General features: G+C 48.2%; 3 protein-coding genes across 3 annotated transcripts; 1 reads left to right on the top strand and 2 right to left on the bottom strand.

Moving 5' to 3' along the window:
- Positions 1 to 7,241: 7,241 nt before the first annotated feature.
- Positions 7,242 to 12,224, bottom strand: LOC108093588 (guanine nucleotide exchange factor subunit Rich). The gene is given in 4 exon segments (XM_017193713.2): positions 7,242 to 8,818; positions 8,820 to 9,872; positions 9,931 to 12,021; positions 12,106 to 12,224. Coding segments are annotated over 3 exon segments (4,308 nt in total). The 5' UTR covers positions 12,004 to 12,021; positions 12,106 to 12,224; the 3' UTR covers positions 7,242 to 7,636.
- Positions 12,225 to 12,541: 317 nt separating this feature from the next.
- LOC108093593 (ATP-dependent RNA helicase Ddx1) lies at positions 12,542 to 15,540 on the top strand. Its single transcript, XM_017193719.2, has 4 exons — positions 12,542 to 12,652; positions 12,708 to 12,759; positions 12,813 to 14,485; positions 14,913 to 15,540. The coding sequence occupies exons 1-4, from the start codon at positions 12,637 to 12,639 to the stop codon at positions 15,356 to 15,358; spliced, it is 2,187 nt and encodes a 728-aa protein (XP_017049208.1). The 5' UTR covers positions 12,542 to 12,636; the 3' UTR covers positions 15,359 to 15,540.
- Positions 15,317 to 16,171, bottom strand: LOC108093594 (GSK3-beta interaction protein). The gene has a single exon (XM_017193720.2). It carries the CDS (start codon positions 16,044 to 16,046, stop codon positions 15,588 to 15,590), a length of 459 nt encoding a protein of 152 aa, XP_017049209.1. The 5' UTR covers positions 16,047 to 16,171; the 3' UTR covers positions 15,317 to 15,587.
- Between the last annotated feature and the right edge of the window lie 1,267 nt (positions 16,172 to 17,438).

Raw genomic sequence — 17,438 nt, 5'->3', positions numbered from 1 at the left:
GACAGCTGCAGCAGGGACACCTCGGGGACAGACCAAGGCATGCAAAAATCTATGCCTTGTATGTTCTACGATGGCCCCCTCCCTTACAATCCGATGCACCTGGTCCCTTTATGTCTGTCCGTGGTTTTTGATTCCGACATTGCACGCCAGTCACCTGGAGGAGGGGGAGTGGGGCAGCAGGTGGTCGTAAAGTGCAATAATGCTTGAATTTATGCAAGTCGAGTGTAATAAAAATATGCATAATTCTGCAATAAATGATCTTAAGCAAAGCACACACACCAAAAGCCCCTGCCTTCTGTTTCTATATCCTTACGTAAACCCAGGCGACCAAATGTTTCCAAAGGATCAAAAGGAAAACTTTTTTGTTAACGGGAGTGTAACTGAGACTGTAATTAATTCAAAGAAACTAAAAATAGACACTTCTCCAACATGCTTACTTTACGTTTTGTCTTTATCCGTATTTTTACTAGCCAAATAAATTTAATTTTTTTGAAATTTAAAAATTTGAAAAGGGAGCATGGTCCTTTTTGAAAGTTACTAACAAGACAACACCAATTTAAAGAAAACATACCAAGTTTGAAACTTAAAACATTTGAAATCCTTAAATTCACTAAACTAATTTCTTAATGGAAGAACTCCAAAGTCACATAAGTAACCATTCAATTAGCATATTCCGTTCGCACTGCTACCCATCTTCACTCGATTAAAGCCTTGATTCAAGTTCGCCACTTTGGTTACTTTGTCGGCTGGACTTTTATGTCTTCTTGGCCCGCTGCTATGTTGCTTAAGTGTTATGCGCTGGCAACCCACCCACTGATGCACTGGCTCCCAGGAACACACTGATACCCAAACAGGCTCATAAAGGGTGAAATCTTTCGGATTACAACGTCGGGGCAAAAATGCAAGCGGCGGCAGCAGGACGAAGCTTATTGCCATGGCCATAACTGCGGAGCTTTTGGTGAAACTTAAGCAGTTCGCAGGTGTTGCAGCGAAATTGCAGTTTATCTAGCCAGCTATAGTTTCGCCCCGCCCCCTTTTCGCCCGCCCCCTCGGCAAGTTAATGATCTTCGGCATATGTTGCGGGTCACGGAGGAGATGGCTTTCTGGGGAGCCGGACTGGCCAGAATGGGGCAGGAAATTAAGTTTTGCGCTGTTGTATTGCGTAAATGGCTTTTTAGTTCCCACGGAAGTGAGTTGCATAAATTTCGCTCTAGTTCTCCCCGCTTTCTTCGGCCAAAAGCGCGTGTAAGAGCCATGAAATCGGAATCGAAAACGAGAATGAAAACGAAACTAGCAAACGGAGATGATTGACGAAAAGTGGAGAGGGGGCGAGGCTTCACGGCTAATGGTGAACGGTAACTGGAGCAAAGCATAAATCTTCATTGGAGTTTTCGCAGTAGCCGAGTCATGCCCCTCCCCCTTTTGGGTGTGCATTGGCCCGCCTCCCGACTGCGCCCTCCCATCTCCCTCTGCCCGCCGCCCGCCGCCCACCGCCGAGGCGTAGAACAAAGGCCATTATGTACAGGTGCTGCTCGCCCAAAAGTGCCAAAACAAAACAAAGCAGACGCACTTGCTCACACGCACACTCCCCCTCACGGACTTCGGGCCAGGGTGCAGACACATTGATTAATGAATTAATGAGGTAAACTTTGCACCTCAATGACAGAAGCGGCACAGTTGCGGCTGTTGCGGCCCATCTCCTGCTGCTCCTCCGGGGCATTTCTGCTCCTAATGTCCTCGTCACGTCACGTTACGTTCAGCGCAACATTACGTTGTATTGGGCCGTCGCTCATTTCGGCTTGCTAGTCTATAGGTTCAGGAGGTCACTTGGTGGCAGCCACAGGAGAAAGAGCCAGAAAATAGAGGGTTTGCGTCGAGTTGTCCGACCATGAAATACCCAATGCTCACGGCTCATGTTTAGCAATATAAAGATAACTTTCCATTTTTCTAGTTAAGCATTATTCATAAAGTTAGGTCTTCTCAAAATAATTTGATTTCGAATACTTAATACCTTGGTAAAAGTGCTAAAGGTAATCACTAGAAAATACCTACGAATTTAAGATCTCTATATATTATATAATTAGTTTTCTGTTAAACATTATTATTAAACATTAGTTATCAGTTCAAGCTTAAGTTATTTAGCACGAATTTAGCTGCTACTAAAGCATATTTACCAAGGAGTTCAAATCGTTTTATTGTTTTCATTTATACAAACATTTCATCAACCTTACGGTTATCAAATTGGCAAGGCGTTAAGATGGATATTCCACCCCAAAAGAGAACGAAAATGCCACATGATTTGTAAAAACCCGTTTGTCATCAAGCCGAGCGGAAATCGTGGCATTTCCCACTGTGATTTACATGAGCTGGCTCATTCCTCACGTGTCCATCTCCATCTCATGTGGCCCCAGTTCCGGATTCTGGCAAGGGGCGCTCGCCAAGTCGACGTCGATGCTGCTGCTGACACGTGATAAAACGCTGCTCCGTCACCCGGCCACCCCGTACCCCCCTACCCCACTGCCTCACCTGCCACACCCCCAGCAGGGGCAGCGGTACGTTGTAGGTGAGCAGGGCACAAGGCATTAACATTTACATGGCACACGCACACACATCCCCTGCAAAGAGGGGGAGTGGCATCGGCAGAAACAACAACCAAAACTTTGGCAATTCTTTTGTGTGAAGAACAGGGCACACATGCATCCACACCCTCCGTCGTGTTATCCATCCATCCACAAGGTGGTAATGTGCGGTCCACCGGAGGGTGGGGGAGGTGGAGGGGCCGGGGATCGGGGACCAGGAACCGGGGGAGTACCGCCTCAAGGCAGCAACGGAAACTCTGTTACGGACGCCCATGGATCCCTGCCTGGGGTCGGACGTTGCCATTAACGTTTCTATTGTGAGCTTTTGGCCTTAGCGAAATAAATAAAATTCGACAGTTGCGATGGACATCTTCAGACACCTCCGCACAAAGCCCCATTCCTCGACTCAACGAAGTGAAAACTAAAGCACTGCAAGAAAGTTACTACATATGTAAAACGCTTCTGCCGAAAGTAGTTTCTATTTTACGGAAACAAGGGAAATCCTCAGTCAAGTAGACCAACAATCCCTAGATATTGCTCATATTATTTAAACAAATTCTAATTTGAATATTGGTGAAAAGAAAACTAATAAGCTGGACACAAATTTCCTTGCTGTTTATTTTAATTTTGATTTCTTTACAATCTTTAAAGCCACTACTAACTTTTCTTGCAGTGAATCGAAAAGTTTGCGGCTTTCAAATTTCGCTCAGACGAGCCTCGGCCCGGGACGAATTCCGGAAGGAGTCGGCAGGAGGAGGCTGAGCGGGATTGGGAGCCAACACCTACCAGTTGGTGCTGCTGCTCAGCGTATTTATCTATTCATGCTAGCAAAAAGCAATTCGAACGCCGGTCGGTCCGGGGGGAGCAGCCAAAGGACGATTGCGACGGGGATTCGGGGGACAGGACAAACTTCAATGCAGCTAACGATGTAGGGACAACAACGGAACAGAACTGCAGACGGAGCTAGAGCTGGAGATGGGAATGGAGATGGAGATGGGAATGGAGATGGAGCTGCGTTGCCCGCAATGGACTGCAGTGCAAGTTGATTCTGTGATTTTCGGGGGAAAAGTTATCCGGGGCCGCTCCTGCCACTCGTCCTTTTCCCTGCTGCATTTTGAGCTTTTATTATGTTTTTTGGGAAGCCCTCGCCTCGTGTTGGTTCAAAGTTGAAGCTGCACCGGAGTGGGAGCGAAAAAGCAGAGAAGTGTAGACTTTTTAGTGTTTTACACAAAAGCGCCGCATGGACACGACCGAAAGGTCGAGGATCGGGGGTCAGATGGGGCCGGCTGGTCCTGAGACTGGGATCGGGTTCCTGGACGAATGGTTAGACGCTTGGCTGGCTGCAAACAAATAGACAGACGAAAGGAATCGAGCCCGGGAAGCGCTTGCAACATGCATTAGATTGGCAGTTGGGGATTTACTTGTAAAATGCAAATGCAATGAATGTACAATTTAGAAATTTTTACACCAAAAAATAGTAGACTCGATGGAACCGACACTGCAGTCTGCAGTTGGGGGCGAAATGGGAACTTGCACTGCCATGTTTCCTTCCATTGAACCACACAACAGACGGAATATCAGAGGGAAAGGATGGGTTCTGGTGTCCTGGGCGTCAGTCTGTTTTTAAAGTTCATTTGAAATGCAAGCCGTTGTTTTGTCTGAATGACTCGTAATCTATGCTAATGAAATTGTTTTTGGTTTCGGTTTTTAAAACGAATTTCAACCCCTCGCCAACTCGCAAAAACTTTCCGCATAACAACCAAAATTACAGGAGGACCAGCAGCTACAAATAACAGCAGCGCAGGGTGCCAAGATAAATAAACAAAATGTGTGTTGGCTCAAATTGAAAAGCAAGTGTAATGTACTTGAAGTTAATGCAGTTTCACTGCGTGCATTCAGATGGCTTTTTTCGAGTTGACTAAGGCAGCTAATTTAAGAAAGCTGGTGGGAGTGGCCAATTAATTTTTGTAGCATACCTTTAAAGTACAACCGTAGAAAGGGGTTTGAAAAATAATATTGGAAATGCTAAGAATGGCATTGCTTACATTATAAATAAATTTAGCAATACTTTAGTAACAAACTTAAAAGTTTTGTGCACAATTTTCAGGAGGGGAGATTGTTTTTAAAAGATTAGTAGGTGTCTTACGCATTAAACGTTTTTTATACCCTTTGCAACGCTGTGAAAGTGTTTAAAGTTCAAAACATTCATAATATATACTCTCAAAGATTTTGATTTGAACTTTCGGTAAAGTTTCACAATCAGAATTTACAATTTTAAAAGAAAACATTGATATAATTTCTTTGTACCTAAAAATGCTTACTTATGCTATATATAGCTCGCGATAAAGGTTTTAAAAATTATAGTTATAATTGTAACGTTAAATAAAACCTGTGGCTGGACGAAGCTAGCTTTTTAGAATGGAAATTTTAATTCAATAATTTCCTCAAGCATCTTGTCAACGACAACCTGTAGTAGCTCTCAGAATGCTTAACTCGTTTACCAAAATACCAAAACACATTACCAGGTTGTTGGACCTAGAGGAAGACTTTTATTGCAACCACAACAAGCTCACATGCCATTCATCCGCACAAAGCGATCCTTGCCACAGCTGCAATAAACTCCGGCTGCAGTTGCAGTTGCAACTATAAACTGAATTGTACATGCATACGAACATGCCGGCGCACATGCATCTATATGTGAGTGTGTTTATTGTGGAATTCATCAAAATCGCCAAGGCAACCCGAATTTTCATCGGATATTTGGCAAAAGTTGTTACTACTATGCCCACAACACACGAATATGCATTGCTACTTGCACTTAAAAAAAAGGTACACAATTGTTAAACAATTTCTTATAAATAAAATTAATTTAACCATTATTATAATCAACTATTTGAAGTAAGTTTCTATAAAAACGATAAAAAGATATAAGGGAAATAAGCAGTTCCGGTATATTCACGAAAATCTTATCCTTCAGAGATTGCCAAATTAGTGGAAAAAATTGTATTCAACTACTAGTTTTGGATTTTAGCGAACTGAATATTAAGAACTAACTTATAACATAAACATGAAAATGTTTGATTTGCGTATGTATTTGTGTTAAAAATTAATTTAAAACAAATGTTCGAATAGCTCTTTATTGAAGGGCAATGGTTTATTTGAGTGCATCCTTAACCCTTGACTGGTCGGCAGCCACTTTGTCGCCCCTCTCCCCCGCCAATGGATATCGCCCAGCAAAGCTCCTGGAGGACGCGCGTCGCATGTGGCGTTGTTGATTACATTGTAGTGGCTGCCGTGGTTGTTGCTGCCGGATTGCTGGATGTTGCGTTGTCTGCGGCATTATTACAGTTGTTATTGTCGTCGGTGGCTGCCAGCTCCTGGCCGCAATATAAGGAATTCGGAAAAGTTTCTCAAAAAATGTCTGCGCACTTGACGGTGACGGCGACGACTTCCGCTGCAACTTGCAATGTGTCTGGTGTTGATGCTTTTATTTATGGCCCGCCGCTCCGCCCGCCACCTCCGCAACTGTAGGCCGGCCCTTCGGCGAAGCGTCAATAGTTGTATTTCTGCCCGCCAGGATCCGGAAGGATGCGAGGTACACGGATTCCTGCTTTCCAACTTAAATATTGCGCCCCAGGGGCCCTGACGTTTGAGAGCGAACTCGCAACTTCTGCACCCTTGGCCGCCCGCCTGCCCGCATCGTGGCATTACAGTGATTACGCCCAGTAAGTCTTACGGTTTTATTGTAAGCTGCTGGGTCCGCCGTCCTTAGACTCGCATTTATACACTCAACAAAAAGCCTGATTCTTTTTGGAAATAATGTAAAATCTAAGTAAGGTTTTATAAATATGGAAACACTTGAAGGGCGTTCATGAGAAGAAAATAAAATATATTATTTATAAAAACTTTGAAAGAAATATAAAAAGATAAAACTTTATTTGTGTTTAATAACTTGCAGAATAAACCTTTTTTACCTTTTTTAAATGTAGTTATTTATTACATTATTTTCACATGCTGATCGAATATGAATATAAGTTTTTAAATAGTTTTCAAAAAGAAAAATTATTTCGAATAAGCAAACCTTTTTTTGAGTGCATGTGCATATGTGTGTTGAACGTTGTGAATTGGCAATGCGAAAACTTGGTGGGTAAACTTGAAATGCGCAACTCGCACAACAGACTCAGTAGCACTATCCTAACTACCACCTGCATTACCAAATCAAGCAGAGCACGTAATGAATCAGTCACAGCGATTAACTTTTACAGCAGCACCGAGCGAACAAATTGCGACTGACGTTGTCACAGAGTCAACCTGCCCGGTCACAACTTTCTCTGAGGGTGAACGGCATCCTTTGATCTTCTGGTTTTCGAAGTCTCTGAAGTTAATCCGTAATACAGCTATTATTCGGTTATAACTATCTAAGAGGCTATTCTTATCATCCAAAGTTAATTCTTTTTTGAATACCAAAACCAATAGTTTCCGATCATGTCATGTCGAGAAGCAACCTAAACATAAGGGATAGTTAGAATAGATATATTAAACACAGCAATTCTTAAAACAAGTCTACAAGTCTAGTAGAATGTGCCATTGTGTGTCACTGATAGTTTAATATAAACCATTTGTAAAATAATAAACCATTCCTAAAACACAAACAAATCTCAATTGTTATGTTGTTTCTTTTATTAGTAAAAATATAATTGTATTTGATTTGTATATTTAAGTATATTGTTTGTATAATTTTAATTAACAAATATTGCAGCAAATTTCATCTACTAAATTACGGATTACGTTACGTATGCTTCATACGGTTACACGGTTGCTTGTTTTGTTTTTGCCGGCGACGCTTCGTTGTCTGCGTGTGAGTTTCTGTCCGGTCCTTTTTCTAACTCGGCGTTTGAGTGTGTACGCTGGCTTACAATTAACGGAAAGTTTCAACAACGAGTTACAGCAACAAAACACTTTCTGCCATGGACTTACAAAAAAAGATGCTCGTTCAGAGTACGTATCTACCTACATCCATGCGCTGAGTATGTGGAGTACGGATTACGGCTAAGGGCTTACATGAGACGACATCCCTCCCGCTCGCGGCTGTTCTGCCGGGGCAGCTGACGCTGGGTGGGCGTCGATTGGGCGGAGGAGCCGCTGGCCACCGCCGCATTTCCGTTCGACTCTAGACTTGCGTGCCGGGTGAGCCGCTGGTGACTTGGCCGATGGTCAGCCCCCGTCCGTTGGTTTCCGTTCGCCTGCGTCGATTTTGGCACGAATTCGCCCTCTTCACTTTCCAGTCCGTGCATCCCAGTGGCGACGTCCACTCCCTGCTCGGTGGCCGGGCTGGCATCTTGGAGGGGCGACAGAGCGGCATCCCCCAGCGACTGTATGTACTGCTCCAGCAGGTAGACGTGCGGCTGCAAGGTGAGCACGAATCCCCGGTACAAAGAGCCACTGTGCTCGAAGGTGCTCTGGCTTAATTGCTTGAGGGCGGTCTCCGTGCGCAGGCAAGTGTGCACCGACTCGCTCCGTATTATCCCGTTCACAATCCGCGAGATGGAGGCCGCATCCTGGAGCAATATCGAGAGAACTAGCGCGTAGTCCGTGCAGTTGGCCTCAATGAAAAGCTGCAACAAATAGCGCAGCTTGATGGACAACTTCGCGGGCAGCGGATCCACGTCCAGGTCGTCTTCCGATGCCGGTAGCGAGTAGAGACGGCGATAGCGGAAATTGTCGAACGACACCTGCGACCCGGAGCGGGTCTTGAGCACTGGTAGCGAGCTGGGCTGTTGCAGTTCTTCCTCCTCCTCCCTAATGCTCGGCTGCAGTTGCGGCGACTGCGTTGCGGCCCCATTGGGCGTGGCCAGGCTCAAGTAGCCGGACTCCGACGTCTGCGAGGATCCTCCGCCGCCTGTCTGCCGAACGCTTCCTCGTATCTGGGCAAAGTCGTCCTTTACTGTAGTGGGAAATGGACTGGGAAGCTGAAGTTCCACGTGCAGTGCCTGCAGGGCGCCAGTAAAGTCATCCAGTTTGGCGGCACGCTCCGACTCTTGCGACAGCCAGCTGACAAGGTGAAAGTCCAGATAGGCACCCATGTAGCCCAGGTCCGTCAGCTTGTGGTTCTGCAGAAGCTGCCGGGCATGGCGCTGCAGGATCAGATCGATGCAGAAAGTCTCGCGCTGCTTGGTGGACCGACGGCGCACCACTGTGGGTGCTCCCGCACTGCTGGTTTCCGTCAGAGGCGTTACTGCTTGGCCAGCGGGGGGTGTGCTTGTCCTTTGGCAGGTTGCTGGTCACAGTGGTGGAGAAACTGCGCTCCCTGGCAATGGGGCCCAGGACCATATTGAAGGCATCCGCATTCTGGTTCACCTGCTGCTGCGTGTTAACCTGGGGCGGAGGAGCGATCTTCACATTAACCACCATCGAGGACCGTGGTGAGTCGATCTCGTTCGGGTCGATGGCTTTTAGAAAGCGGATCAGGTCCTTGGCCAGCTCCCACTTCCGTTGCTGCAAAGCAATGTCCAGCAGCATGGTGGCATATTGCTTGCTAACCACCGATGGCTCCAGATTCTGCAGGATTATAAGGTAGCTGGCGGCCGTGTCCAGCTGCTCCGACTGCAGACACAACTGGAACAGATCCTTGGGCTTGCCGGCCATTGAAAAGAGGTAAGGCCAAAGTGCGATCTCCGTCTTGCGGGCGCACTGCACAATTGTCTCCAAGTAGACCGGAAACTCGCGTATAAAATCCAGGATGCTGGGCAACTGGGCATCCGGAATGGGCTGTTTGCTGGTAGCCTCTTCCTCGAGAACCTCGTGCAAAAGCAGTTCCAAAGCGTGCGGGAAATAGGGCAGGGAACGACACGACTGCGCGATCTCCCAGGCGGAGTATCCAAGGTTCCTCTTGATCAGCTGGCGCAGTACTTTGTGCAGATAGATTTGCGACTTGCGCTCCATCACGGCGAACGGGAGTGAGAAGTGGGAGCTCTGCTCGTTGGCGTAAAGAGTGCTTTCGTTCTCCACGCCCAGCACGATCACATTGTCGAACAGCACAACCAGTGGATAGAGCTTCAGCGGGAAGCCCAGCATGATCCGTTTTGACATGAAACTGTGCAGCCGCTGAGCACTGTCGTGCTCTCCCTCGCGACGCTCTCTTCCCGGCGGCAGAATTGGTAGCCACACGCGCATCCCGTGGGCCCCCGAGTAAAGCCAGAGGCAGTCTCGCATGGCACAGCGCTCCAGGGCGTGCGACAGCCAGAAGACTTCAACGCAGCTCGCCAGACACGTGGCCAGCAAGGTGTTGGGCACCTGTTTGGTAGAGAAGATGTTGGTATTAAGTAGTAAGATTGAGATAAGTATTTCATACCTGCTCGCTTGCGTCGCGCTGGATCATCAGGATGCGGCCGCAGACATTCACGATGATTGTCTCCGCCTGCTCACCACCCTGCTGCTGACCCTGCGGCTTCAGCTCGTTCTTGAGGTTCGTCACGGTCAGACTCACAATGCACGCCGGGTGGATGCATATGCTCTTCACGTCCAACTCGTAGGCGCACTCAATATCCAGGGCGTAGGCCGACTTTTTTGTCATGTTGAAAAGGCTCACGATCCCATCGGCAGTGAGCACAATCAACTGGTGGCGGAATGAGTTCAGGGCACTTACAGGCGCTCGCACCTGCAGCTTGTGGCCGAATTGGTTGTCCAGTTTGCAGTCCGCGGGATAGCACCGCAGCTCGTCCGTGCGATCCAGGAGTGAATAGCAGCCCATGACCACAAACCCGTGCCACCACAGAAGGCCCCCGGAGACAACGAAGTCTTTCTCCTGTGACTCGTTGCCGAAGAGCTTCCACCGTCGCGTCACCAGCGAGTAGTGGGCCAGTCCAGTGCGCCCAGCCACCGCCAAGTGTAGTCCATCCGAATCGATGGCAGCATATCGGATTGGCCAGTTGGTGGCCGCGTAGTTGAGCGGCAGCTGTAACACCGTCCAATACTTGCTCTCCGTAAGGATGCTGCCCGTATGTGGGCTTTGTTTCAGCTCCAGGCAGTCGCCATCGCCGGTCACCGCATCATCTGAACCCACGCCGCTGGAGGGAAACGTGGCCTGACTTCCGGCGTAAGTCGGCTCCAAGTTATTGCCCTGGTTTAGGTACAGGCAATCATCTCCCTGCAGCAGTATGTGCGGGTTGGTTGTCATGCAGGGATTTATGCTTAGCGCGCTCTTAACGAACTGCAGCTGCAGGACATTGCTCTTGTCTTTGTCCTGCCTCTCCGGCGGCTGCTGCGTCAGCATGAAAAGATGGTAGCCCTCAGTCGACCACTCCAGGCGTCTGAGCTTGAGTGGGTTTTGTCGCACTAGATCTACGTTGAGGCCAAAATCCCAGCTCAAAGTAGACATTAACAACGCTCCAAAGGTGCTCCACAGGGACAAGCCTCCATTGGACCAACTTACGGCTAGAACGCAGCCGTCGGGGCTCCACTTCAGCTCGTTCACCGCTCCCAAACTTCCAGGCAGTACATTCTCCGTAAGCATCAACCGGTGGGAAAATTCTAGACCCCCAGTGGCGTCATCAATCGCATACACATTCACCGCCGAGCTCTCCTGGCCGTAGGCCAACAGGCGAAATTTATGGTTGACACTGCACACGCTTGCATCCTCCACATCCGGAACCCAGAATCCGTGCATGTGGTCGGTCTCGAATCTCAAGTGGTTGGCAATCAGGAAGGCGGCACGACGGTCGCTGAAGACGGCCGCACAGCCGCCTATGAACGGCGAGTATTCCAGCGAGGCTACGTAGGAGTCGCTGCTCAAAGGCGGTACATTTCGGACTGACGTCTGCTGTGGCTGTTGTTGCACGTAGAAGGGAATGTCGCACAGTTTAATGGCAGCAAGAGCTGGCAGCTGAAGTTCGTTCTCGGAGTGCTCCAACTGAGTCCACTGCAGGCGCAGCAGCTCGCAGGACTGGGTGGCCAGGAGCAATTCGCTGAGGCTGATGCAGCACAAGGTGGTGATGACTGAGCCCAGAGTGACACTGCACAGCTCGTGCAGGCTCAGCCGGGGGATGTTCTCCTTGATGAACAGCTCGGCGGAGTCACGTTTGAGGCTGGCGGCGGGTGGATCCACCTGCTGCAGAATCCCACTGCCGTTAGCGTCGAAGTCCAGTTGGTACAGCAGGAGCGCGCCGGACGCAGTGAGCAGGGCCAACTGGCGGGAATCCGGCTTCCATACGATCACCTGGTTGGAGCCGTACTGCCGCAGGGAGTCCGCCGTGCGCCGAAAGTAGGCAATGGGGATGAGCGGATTCGCGTACCAGATGCCCAGGAAGTCATCGCCCACGGCGGCCACGAGTATCTTGACGGCATCGAAGCAGATATGCCGGATGCTGGCGCTCTCGCCGGGCATCCCCAGACCCACACGCTTGGGCCAGCCCACGGGAAAGTACATCCTCCGAGTGAAAAGTTACTGTGCAAACGAAAATACTCCATTAGTCAGGGCAGGGCAGCTAAAAAGCGGTTTCAACCTGAGGCCGGGTGCGGGTGCATTTACATTATGTGGGATACACCCAGTTTTACATGGTCTGCCTCGCCCAATTAGCACTTTAACAAAACATTCCACAGCACAACAAAATTTCTGCGCGATTTACGCGTATACAAATGTGAGTGTTGTTAAACGTCCCGAAATCACAGCTGTTTGCCAATCGCCGTTTCGCACCACTGATTTTATTTGTGCAACAGTGTTGAGAACATGACCTTTTCCCGCTAAACAGTTGTCAGCTGTTCCATACAAAAGTCCATATACTGTATAAATACAAGTTTTTTATTTTACTACAGTTGTATAAAGCATTTTAAAGAGTCATTTCCGGTTGAAGTCGGCTAAGCAATACATTTTTTAGACCTTCAAAATCAAAGTTTTTTTTTGAAACCACAGTAAACTGACAGGACGATATCAGTTCACTTGGATGGTTCCCCAGCTGATTCATTTGTGAACCAAAATGAACTTAATTCGATACGGTGAACTAAACATCAGCCGGCTTTTGAGCAGTGAAAAATTTGGAGGATTTAAAAATATATTCTCAAAATGACTGCATTCGAAGGTAAGAAGAAATCAATACGCAAGGATTTGATTGATTAGCAATCCATTTCCCGCAGAGTTTGGCGTGCTCCCGGAGTTGGGAAAGGCCACCGACGAGTTGGACTGGACGTAAGAAGAACTGCACTCTGGCTTCCATAATTTGTAACCCTTTTAATTTGTAGCTTGCCCACTGATGTCCAGGCAGAGGCCATTCCCCTGATTCTGGGCGGTGGCGATGTCCTGATGGCCGCCGAAACCGGATCGGGAAAAACGGGTGCCTTTTGCCTCCCCATTCTGCAAATCGTGTGGGAAACGCTGCGGGACCTAGACGAAGGGAAGGCCGGCAAAGGCGGCGCATCCGGAGGGGGAGCGGTGGCGCCCTGGACCATGTCCTTCTTCGACCGTGGCAACGCCCTCGCCGTCACCCCCGATGGACTGCGCTGCCAGTCGCGTGAGTTCAAGGAGTGGCACGGATGCAGGGCCACCACGGGTGTCCGCGGCAAGGGAAGGTTCTATTTTGAAGCCACGGTAACGGACGAGGGCCTGTGTCGCGTGGGCTGGTCTACGCAGCAGGCGAACCTCGATCTGGGGACCTGCCGCATGGGTTTCGGGTTCGGCGGCACCGGCAAGAAGTCCAACAACCGCCAATTCGACGACTACGGAGAGGCCTTCGGCAAGGCGGACGTCATTGGCTGCCTGCTGGATCTGCAGCGCCTAGAGGTGAGCTTCTCTAAGAATGGACAAAATCTTGGCGTTGCCTTTCGCCTGCCAGAGAACCTTGCCAAGGAGACCTTCTACCCGGCCGTGGTGCTTAAGAACGCCGAGATGCAGTTTAACTTTGGAAAGACTGAGTTTAAGTATGCCCCAGGCAACGGATTTGTGGGCGCCTCCAAGGCTGGAGCTGAGCACAGCAAGGCCAACCCGTTGGCCAGTTCAGCAGCTGGCACCGTGACCGCCAAACCGGCACCTAACGCCCCCCAGGCCATCATCATCGAGCCCAGCAGGGAACTGGCCGAGCAAACCTACAACCAGATCGAGAAGTTTAAGTACCACCTGAGCAATCCCGAGGTGCGCTCTCTGCTGCTCATTGGCGGAGTGCGACTAGAAGAGCAGAAGGCGCAGCTTATGCAAGGGACCCACATCGTTGTGGGCACGCCCGGTCGTCTGGAGGAGATGATTAATAGCGGCCTGGTCTTGCTCACTCACTGCCGGTTCTTCGTTCTGGACGAGGCGGACGCACTGCTCAAGCAGGGGTACACCGAATTGATTGACCGACTGCACAAGCAAATACCCAAGATCACGTCGGACGGTCGTCGTCTGCAGATGGTTGTCTGTTCGGCCACTTTACATGCGTTCGAGGTGAAAAAGATGGCCGAGCGGCTCATGCACTTCCCCACCTGGGTGGACCTGAAGGGAGAGGATGCCGTTCCGGAGACCGTGCACCACGTGGTCTGCCTTGTCGACCCTCAGCAGGACACCAGCTGGCAGACGCTTCGTCAGCCGATTGGCACCGACGGCGTCCACGACCGCGACAACGTTTACCCAGGCAATCCCTCCGAGGAGACGCAGTCACAGGCAGTGAAGTTGCTCAAGGGCGAGTACTGCGTCCACGCTATAGATAAGCACAACATGGACCGGGCCATCATCTTCTGCCGCACCAAGCAGGACTGTGACAACCTGGAGAGATACCTTCGGCAGCGGGGCGGGCAGCGCTACTCATGCGTCTGCCTCCACGGCGACCGGAAGCCGCAGGAGCGCAAACAGAACCTGGAGATGTTTAAGCGGCAGCAAGTCAAGTTCCTCATTTGCACGGACGTCGCGGCCCGTGGTCTGGACATAACCGGACTTCCTTTTAGTAAGTTAATAATACACTCGTTAGTTTATAAGAAAATGTTTATTAGGGTGCGTACTCTTGAAATGCATTAATGCACAAAATGCTCTCCACTAAGCGTTTTGCAAGAAAGATGCCCTCTGCACATGAAGAAAATTTTGAAAGAGATTTTAAAAGATTTTTTTTCGAAACATTTTATACAACAATTGGAAACTACTCTTAGCTTAACCAGTTTTCTTTGATTCCGTATTCCGAAGAATACCTTGTGAATGTTTTTTTCTATAAAAGTCGAGCTTCCATCATGTTAAGCGGTTCAGGAATCCCATCCGTATCTTGTGTTCAAAACATTTGTACAGGTTTAATTTTGAAAATGTTTATGTTTTAAGTGTAAATAACCACATACCTGTAGCTTGCCGTAAATCCGTAATAATTGCATTTCCTATACCCCCAGTGATCAACGTGACGCTGCCAGACGACAAGACCAACTACGTGCACCGCATCGGCCGCGTGGGCAGGGCGGAGCGCATGGGCCTGGCCATCAGTCTGGTGTCCACGGTGCCGGAGAAGGTGTGGTACCACGGCGAGTGGTGCAAGACGCGCGGCCGCAACTGCAACAACACCAACCTGACCGACGTGCGCGGGTGTTGCATCTGGTACAACGAGCCGAACCTGCTGGCCGAGGTGGAGGACCATCTGAACATCACCATCCAGCAGGTGGACCGCGCCATGGAGGTGCCAGTCAACGACTTCGACGGCAAGGTTGTATACGGCCAGAAAAACTTGAACACGGGCAGCGGCTACCAGGACCACGTTGAGCAGTTGGTGCCCACCGTTCGCAAACTGACAGACCTGGAGTTGCAATCACAATCTTTATTTTTGAAACGCCTTAAGGTCTAGAGCGGATCTGGAGCGGTATTTGTTTGCTAAGCAAGGAGAGGGTGTGGTGCAATGAGGCGACTGCATGACCAGCTCTCGCGGGAATACTTTTGCGGCACAGACACACATAAATATGTAGGAAATAGGAGCTGTTGCTCTGTCATTACGAGTAAACATTCAATTAAACTAACTTTAAAATCTTCTGTCTAAGAGTAAACTGCCTCGGATGGGGGCCGGAGTCGGGTTGCCATCACTCCTCCTCCTCCTCGTCCTCCTCGTGAAATGCGGTCCTCATCTGCTGCAGCTGTCTGAGCTGCTGGCACAGCTGGTTGCCGAACGACTCCACGTAGCGAGGGCTGATCTTGTCCAACAGCGCGTAGGGCGTCTCGAAGATCTCCTCCTGCTCCTCGCTGTCGTTGTCCTGCTCTGGTCCGTCACGAAGCAGGGCGGAGATCCGCGGGTCCTCATCTATGGTGTCGTACTGGGAGGAGACGATCTTGAAGCCACGGCTGGTCACCTGCACGCAGCACGTAGCGCTCTCGATGGTGCGGATGTTGAGGTAGATCTGCGTGGCGTCGCTCACCAGTTTGGATGAGATGCAGATCTCCGCGACGTGGGCCTTAACATCGTTGATAATAGCGTTAGCCTCCTCCTCGCAGTTAAAAACCTGCTCCTCCAAAGGATCAGCGCTGGCCTTCGGTTCGCCCATCCTGTCAGATTCGCCACGGAGTGCTTCGGCTCGCCTTAAAATTGAGTCCCAGTCGAATTCGTTCGGATTCTACAGGCGCAACATGTCTTTTTCTTTTCCATATGTCACAGCAGCTGTCTACAGTTTGGGACGCGTTAAGGTATTTTGGCCATCTAAAGGGTGCGTTCCCATTTTTGTTTTCTCCGTAAAAAACAATCGCAAGTTTTGTTAAATGAAGCAAATTACTTTATTCAGCTATTCTAGAAAGGTTCCAGTTCCCAAAACGGTAACGCAAGATCGCTTCAAATTTTCTTATGATTCAAAATCTCACAAAAACATTCTTACGATTCGGTATACTTTTCCTGATTAGTTGGGTTCACAACCGCACAAAAGAAAGAATAGATCAGTCTTGTTTTTCGGAGTCCACTTTTGTATCACACTTTTCCTGTTATATTTGTCATATTTCTCGCATTTATCAGACTTTTTTCGGAGTCCGCATTTTGTATCACACTTTTCCTGTTATATTTGTTCTATTTCTCGCATTATGTTAAGGAAAATATGAGTTGGCTTTGTCCCTTCGGTTCTGGGAATATTTAAAAACTAATTTCAAGTATTTTATTAAGTTACAATACATTTATGTTTTCATTTATTATTCTTTAAATTGTTATTCCATACATATGTATGTATGTACTTTTGGTGGAAAATATACATACAAAAACAAAAAAAAACAAAGATATGGCTTTTTTTCTATTAGTTTTCCATATTTTCGACTATTATTCATATGTCACCTATATAACATAGTCGTCCGATTGATAAATTTAATTCGTAATTCAAAAATCGTTTCTATATATTCCAAGAATCATGCTTGTCTGATAAAAAACAACAATGTTATAATTTTGTTTCTGTAATTTCTATATAGATTCTTCGATCTTTCTTATGGCAGCTATATGATATCGTTGTCGGATTTTAACTTTAGTACATAGTTAGAAAACGCCTTCTGGAGGAAAGCAAGTCGATCTTTTTCATTTCATATTCTCGTATGAGATCTTTCCGATATAGTTGGCCGATTCGGCCCGTTCCGACTTATATACTGAGTGCAATAACTACACAACTTTTGGAAGAGTTTCAGCAAGATAGCTTCAAAACTGAGAGATTAGTTTAAAGAGAAATAGAAAAACGGACAGACGTACACACGTATTTCGATTCTGATCGTGATGCTGATCAGGAATATATATACTTTATGTGGTCTGAGGTGTTTCCTTTTTACTGCGTTGCAAACTTTTGACTGAATTTATAATATTCTTTGTTTTGCAAAGGTATACAAATTTATAATATCCATACAGTTAGCACACAATTTATTCGGACACCCCTGATTTGCAATCTTATGCAACGTTATAACAACTCCGCTTACTG

Source organism: Drosophila ficusphila, unplaced genomic scaffold, assembly GCF_018152265.1.
Source record: "Drosophila ficusphila isolate 14025-0441.05 unplaced genomic scaffold, ASM1815226v1 contig_106, whole genome shotgun sequence".
Taxonomy (NCBI): domain Eukaryota; kingdom Metazoa; phylum Arthropoda; class Insecta; order Diptera; family Drosophilidae; genus Drosophila; species Drosophila ficusphila.
The sequence above is the reverse complement of the archived record's forward strand: the minus strand, read 5'-3'. Positions and strand labels throughout refer to the sequence as shown.

Coding starts and splice junctions, on each gene's coding strand:
- LOC108093593 (XM_017193719.2), top strand. Junction 12,760..12,812: donor ACCGACGAGTTGGACTGGAC/GTAAGAAGAACT, acceptor TTTAATTTGTAG/CTTGCCCACTGATGTCCAGG. Junction 14,486..14,912: donor CATAACCGGACTTCCTTTTA/GTAAGTTAATAA, acceptor CTATACCCCCAG/TGATCAACGTGACGCTGCCA.
- LOC108093594 (XM_017193720.2), bottom strand. CDS start 16,046: ATGGGCGAACCGAAGGCCAGCGCTGATCCTTTGGAGGAGCAGGTTTTT.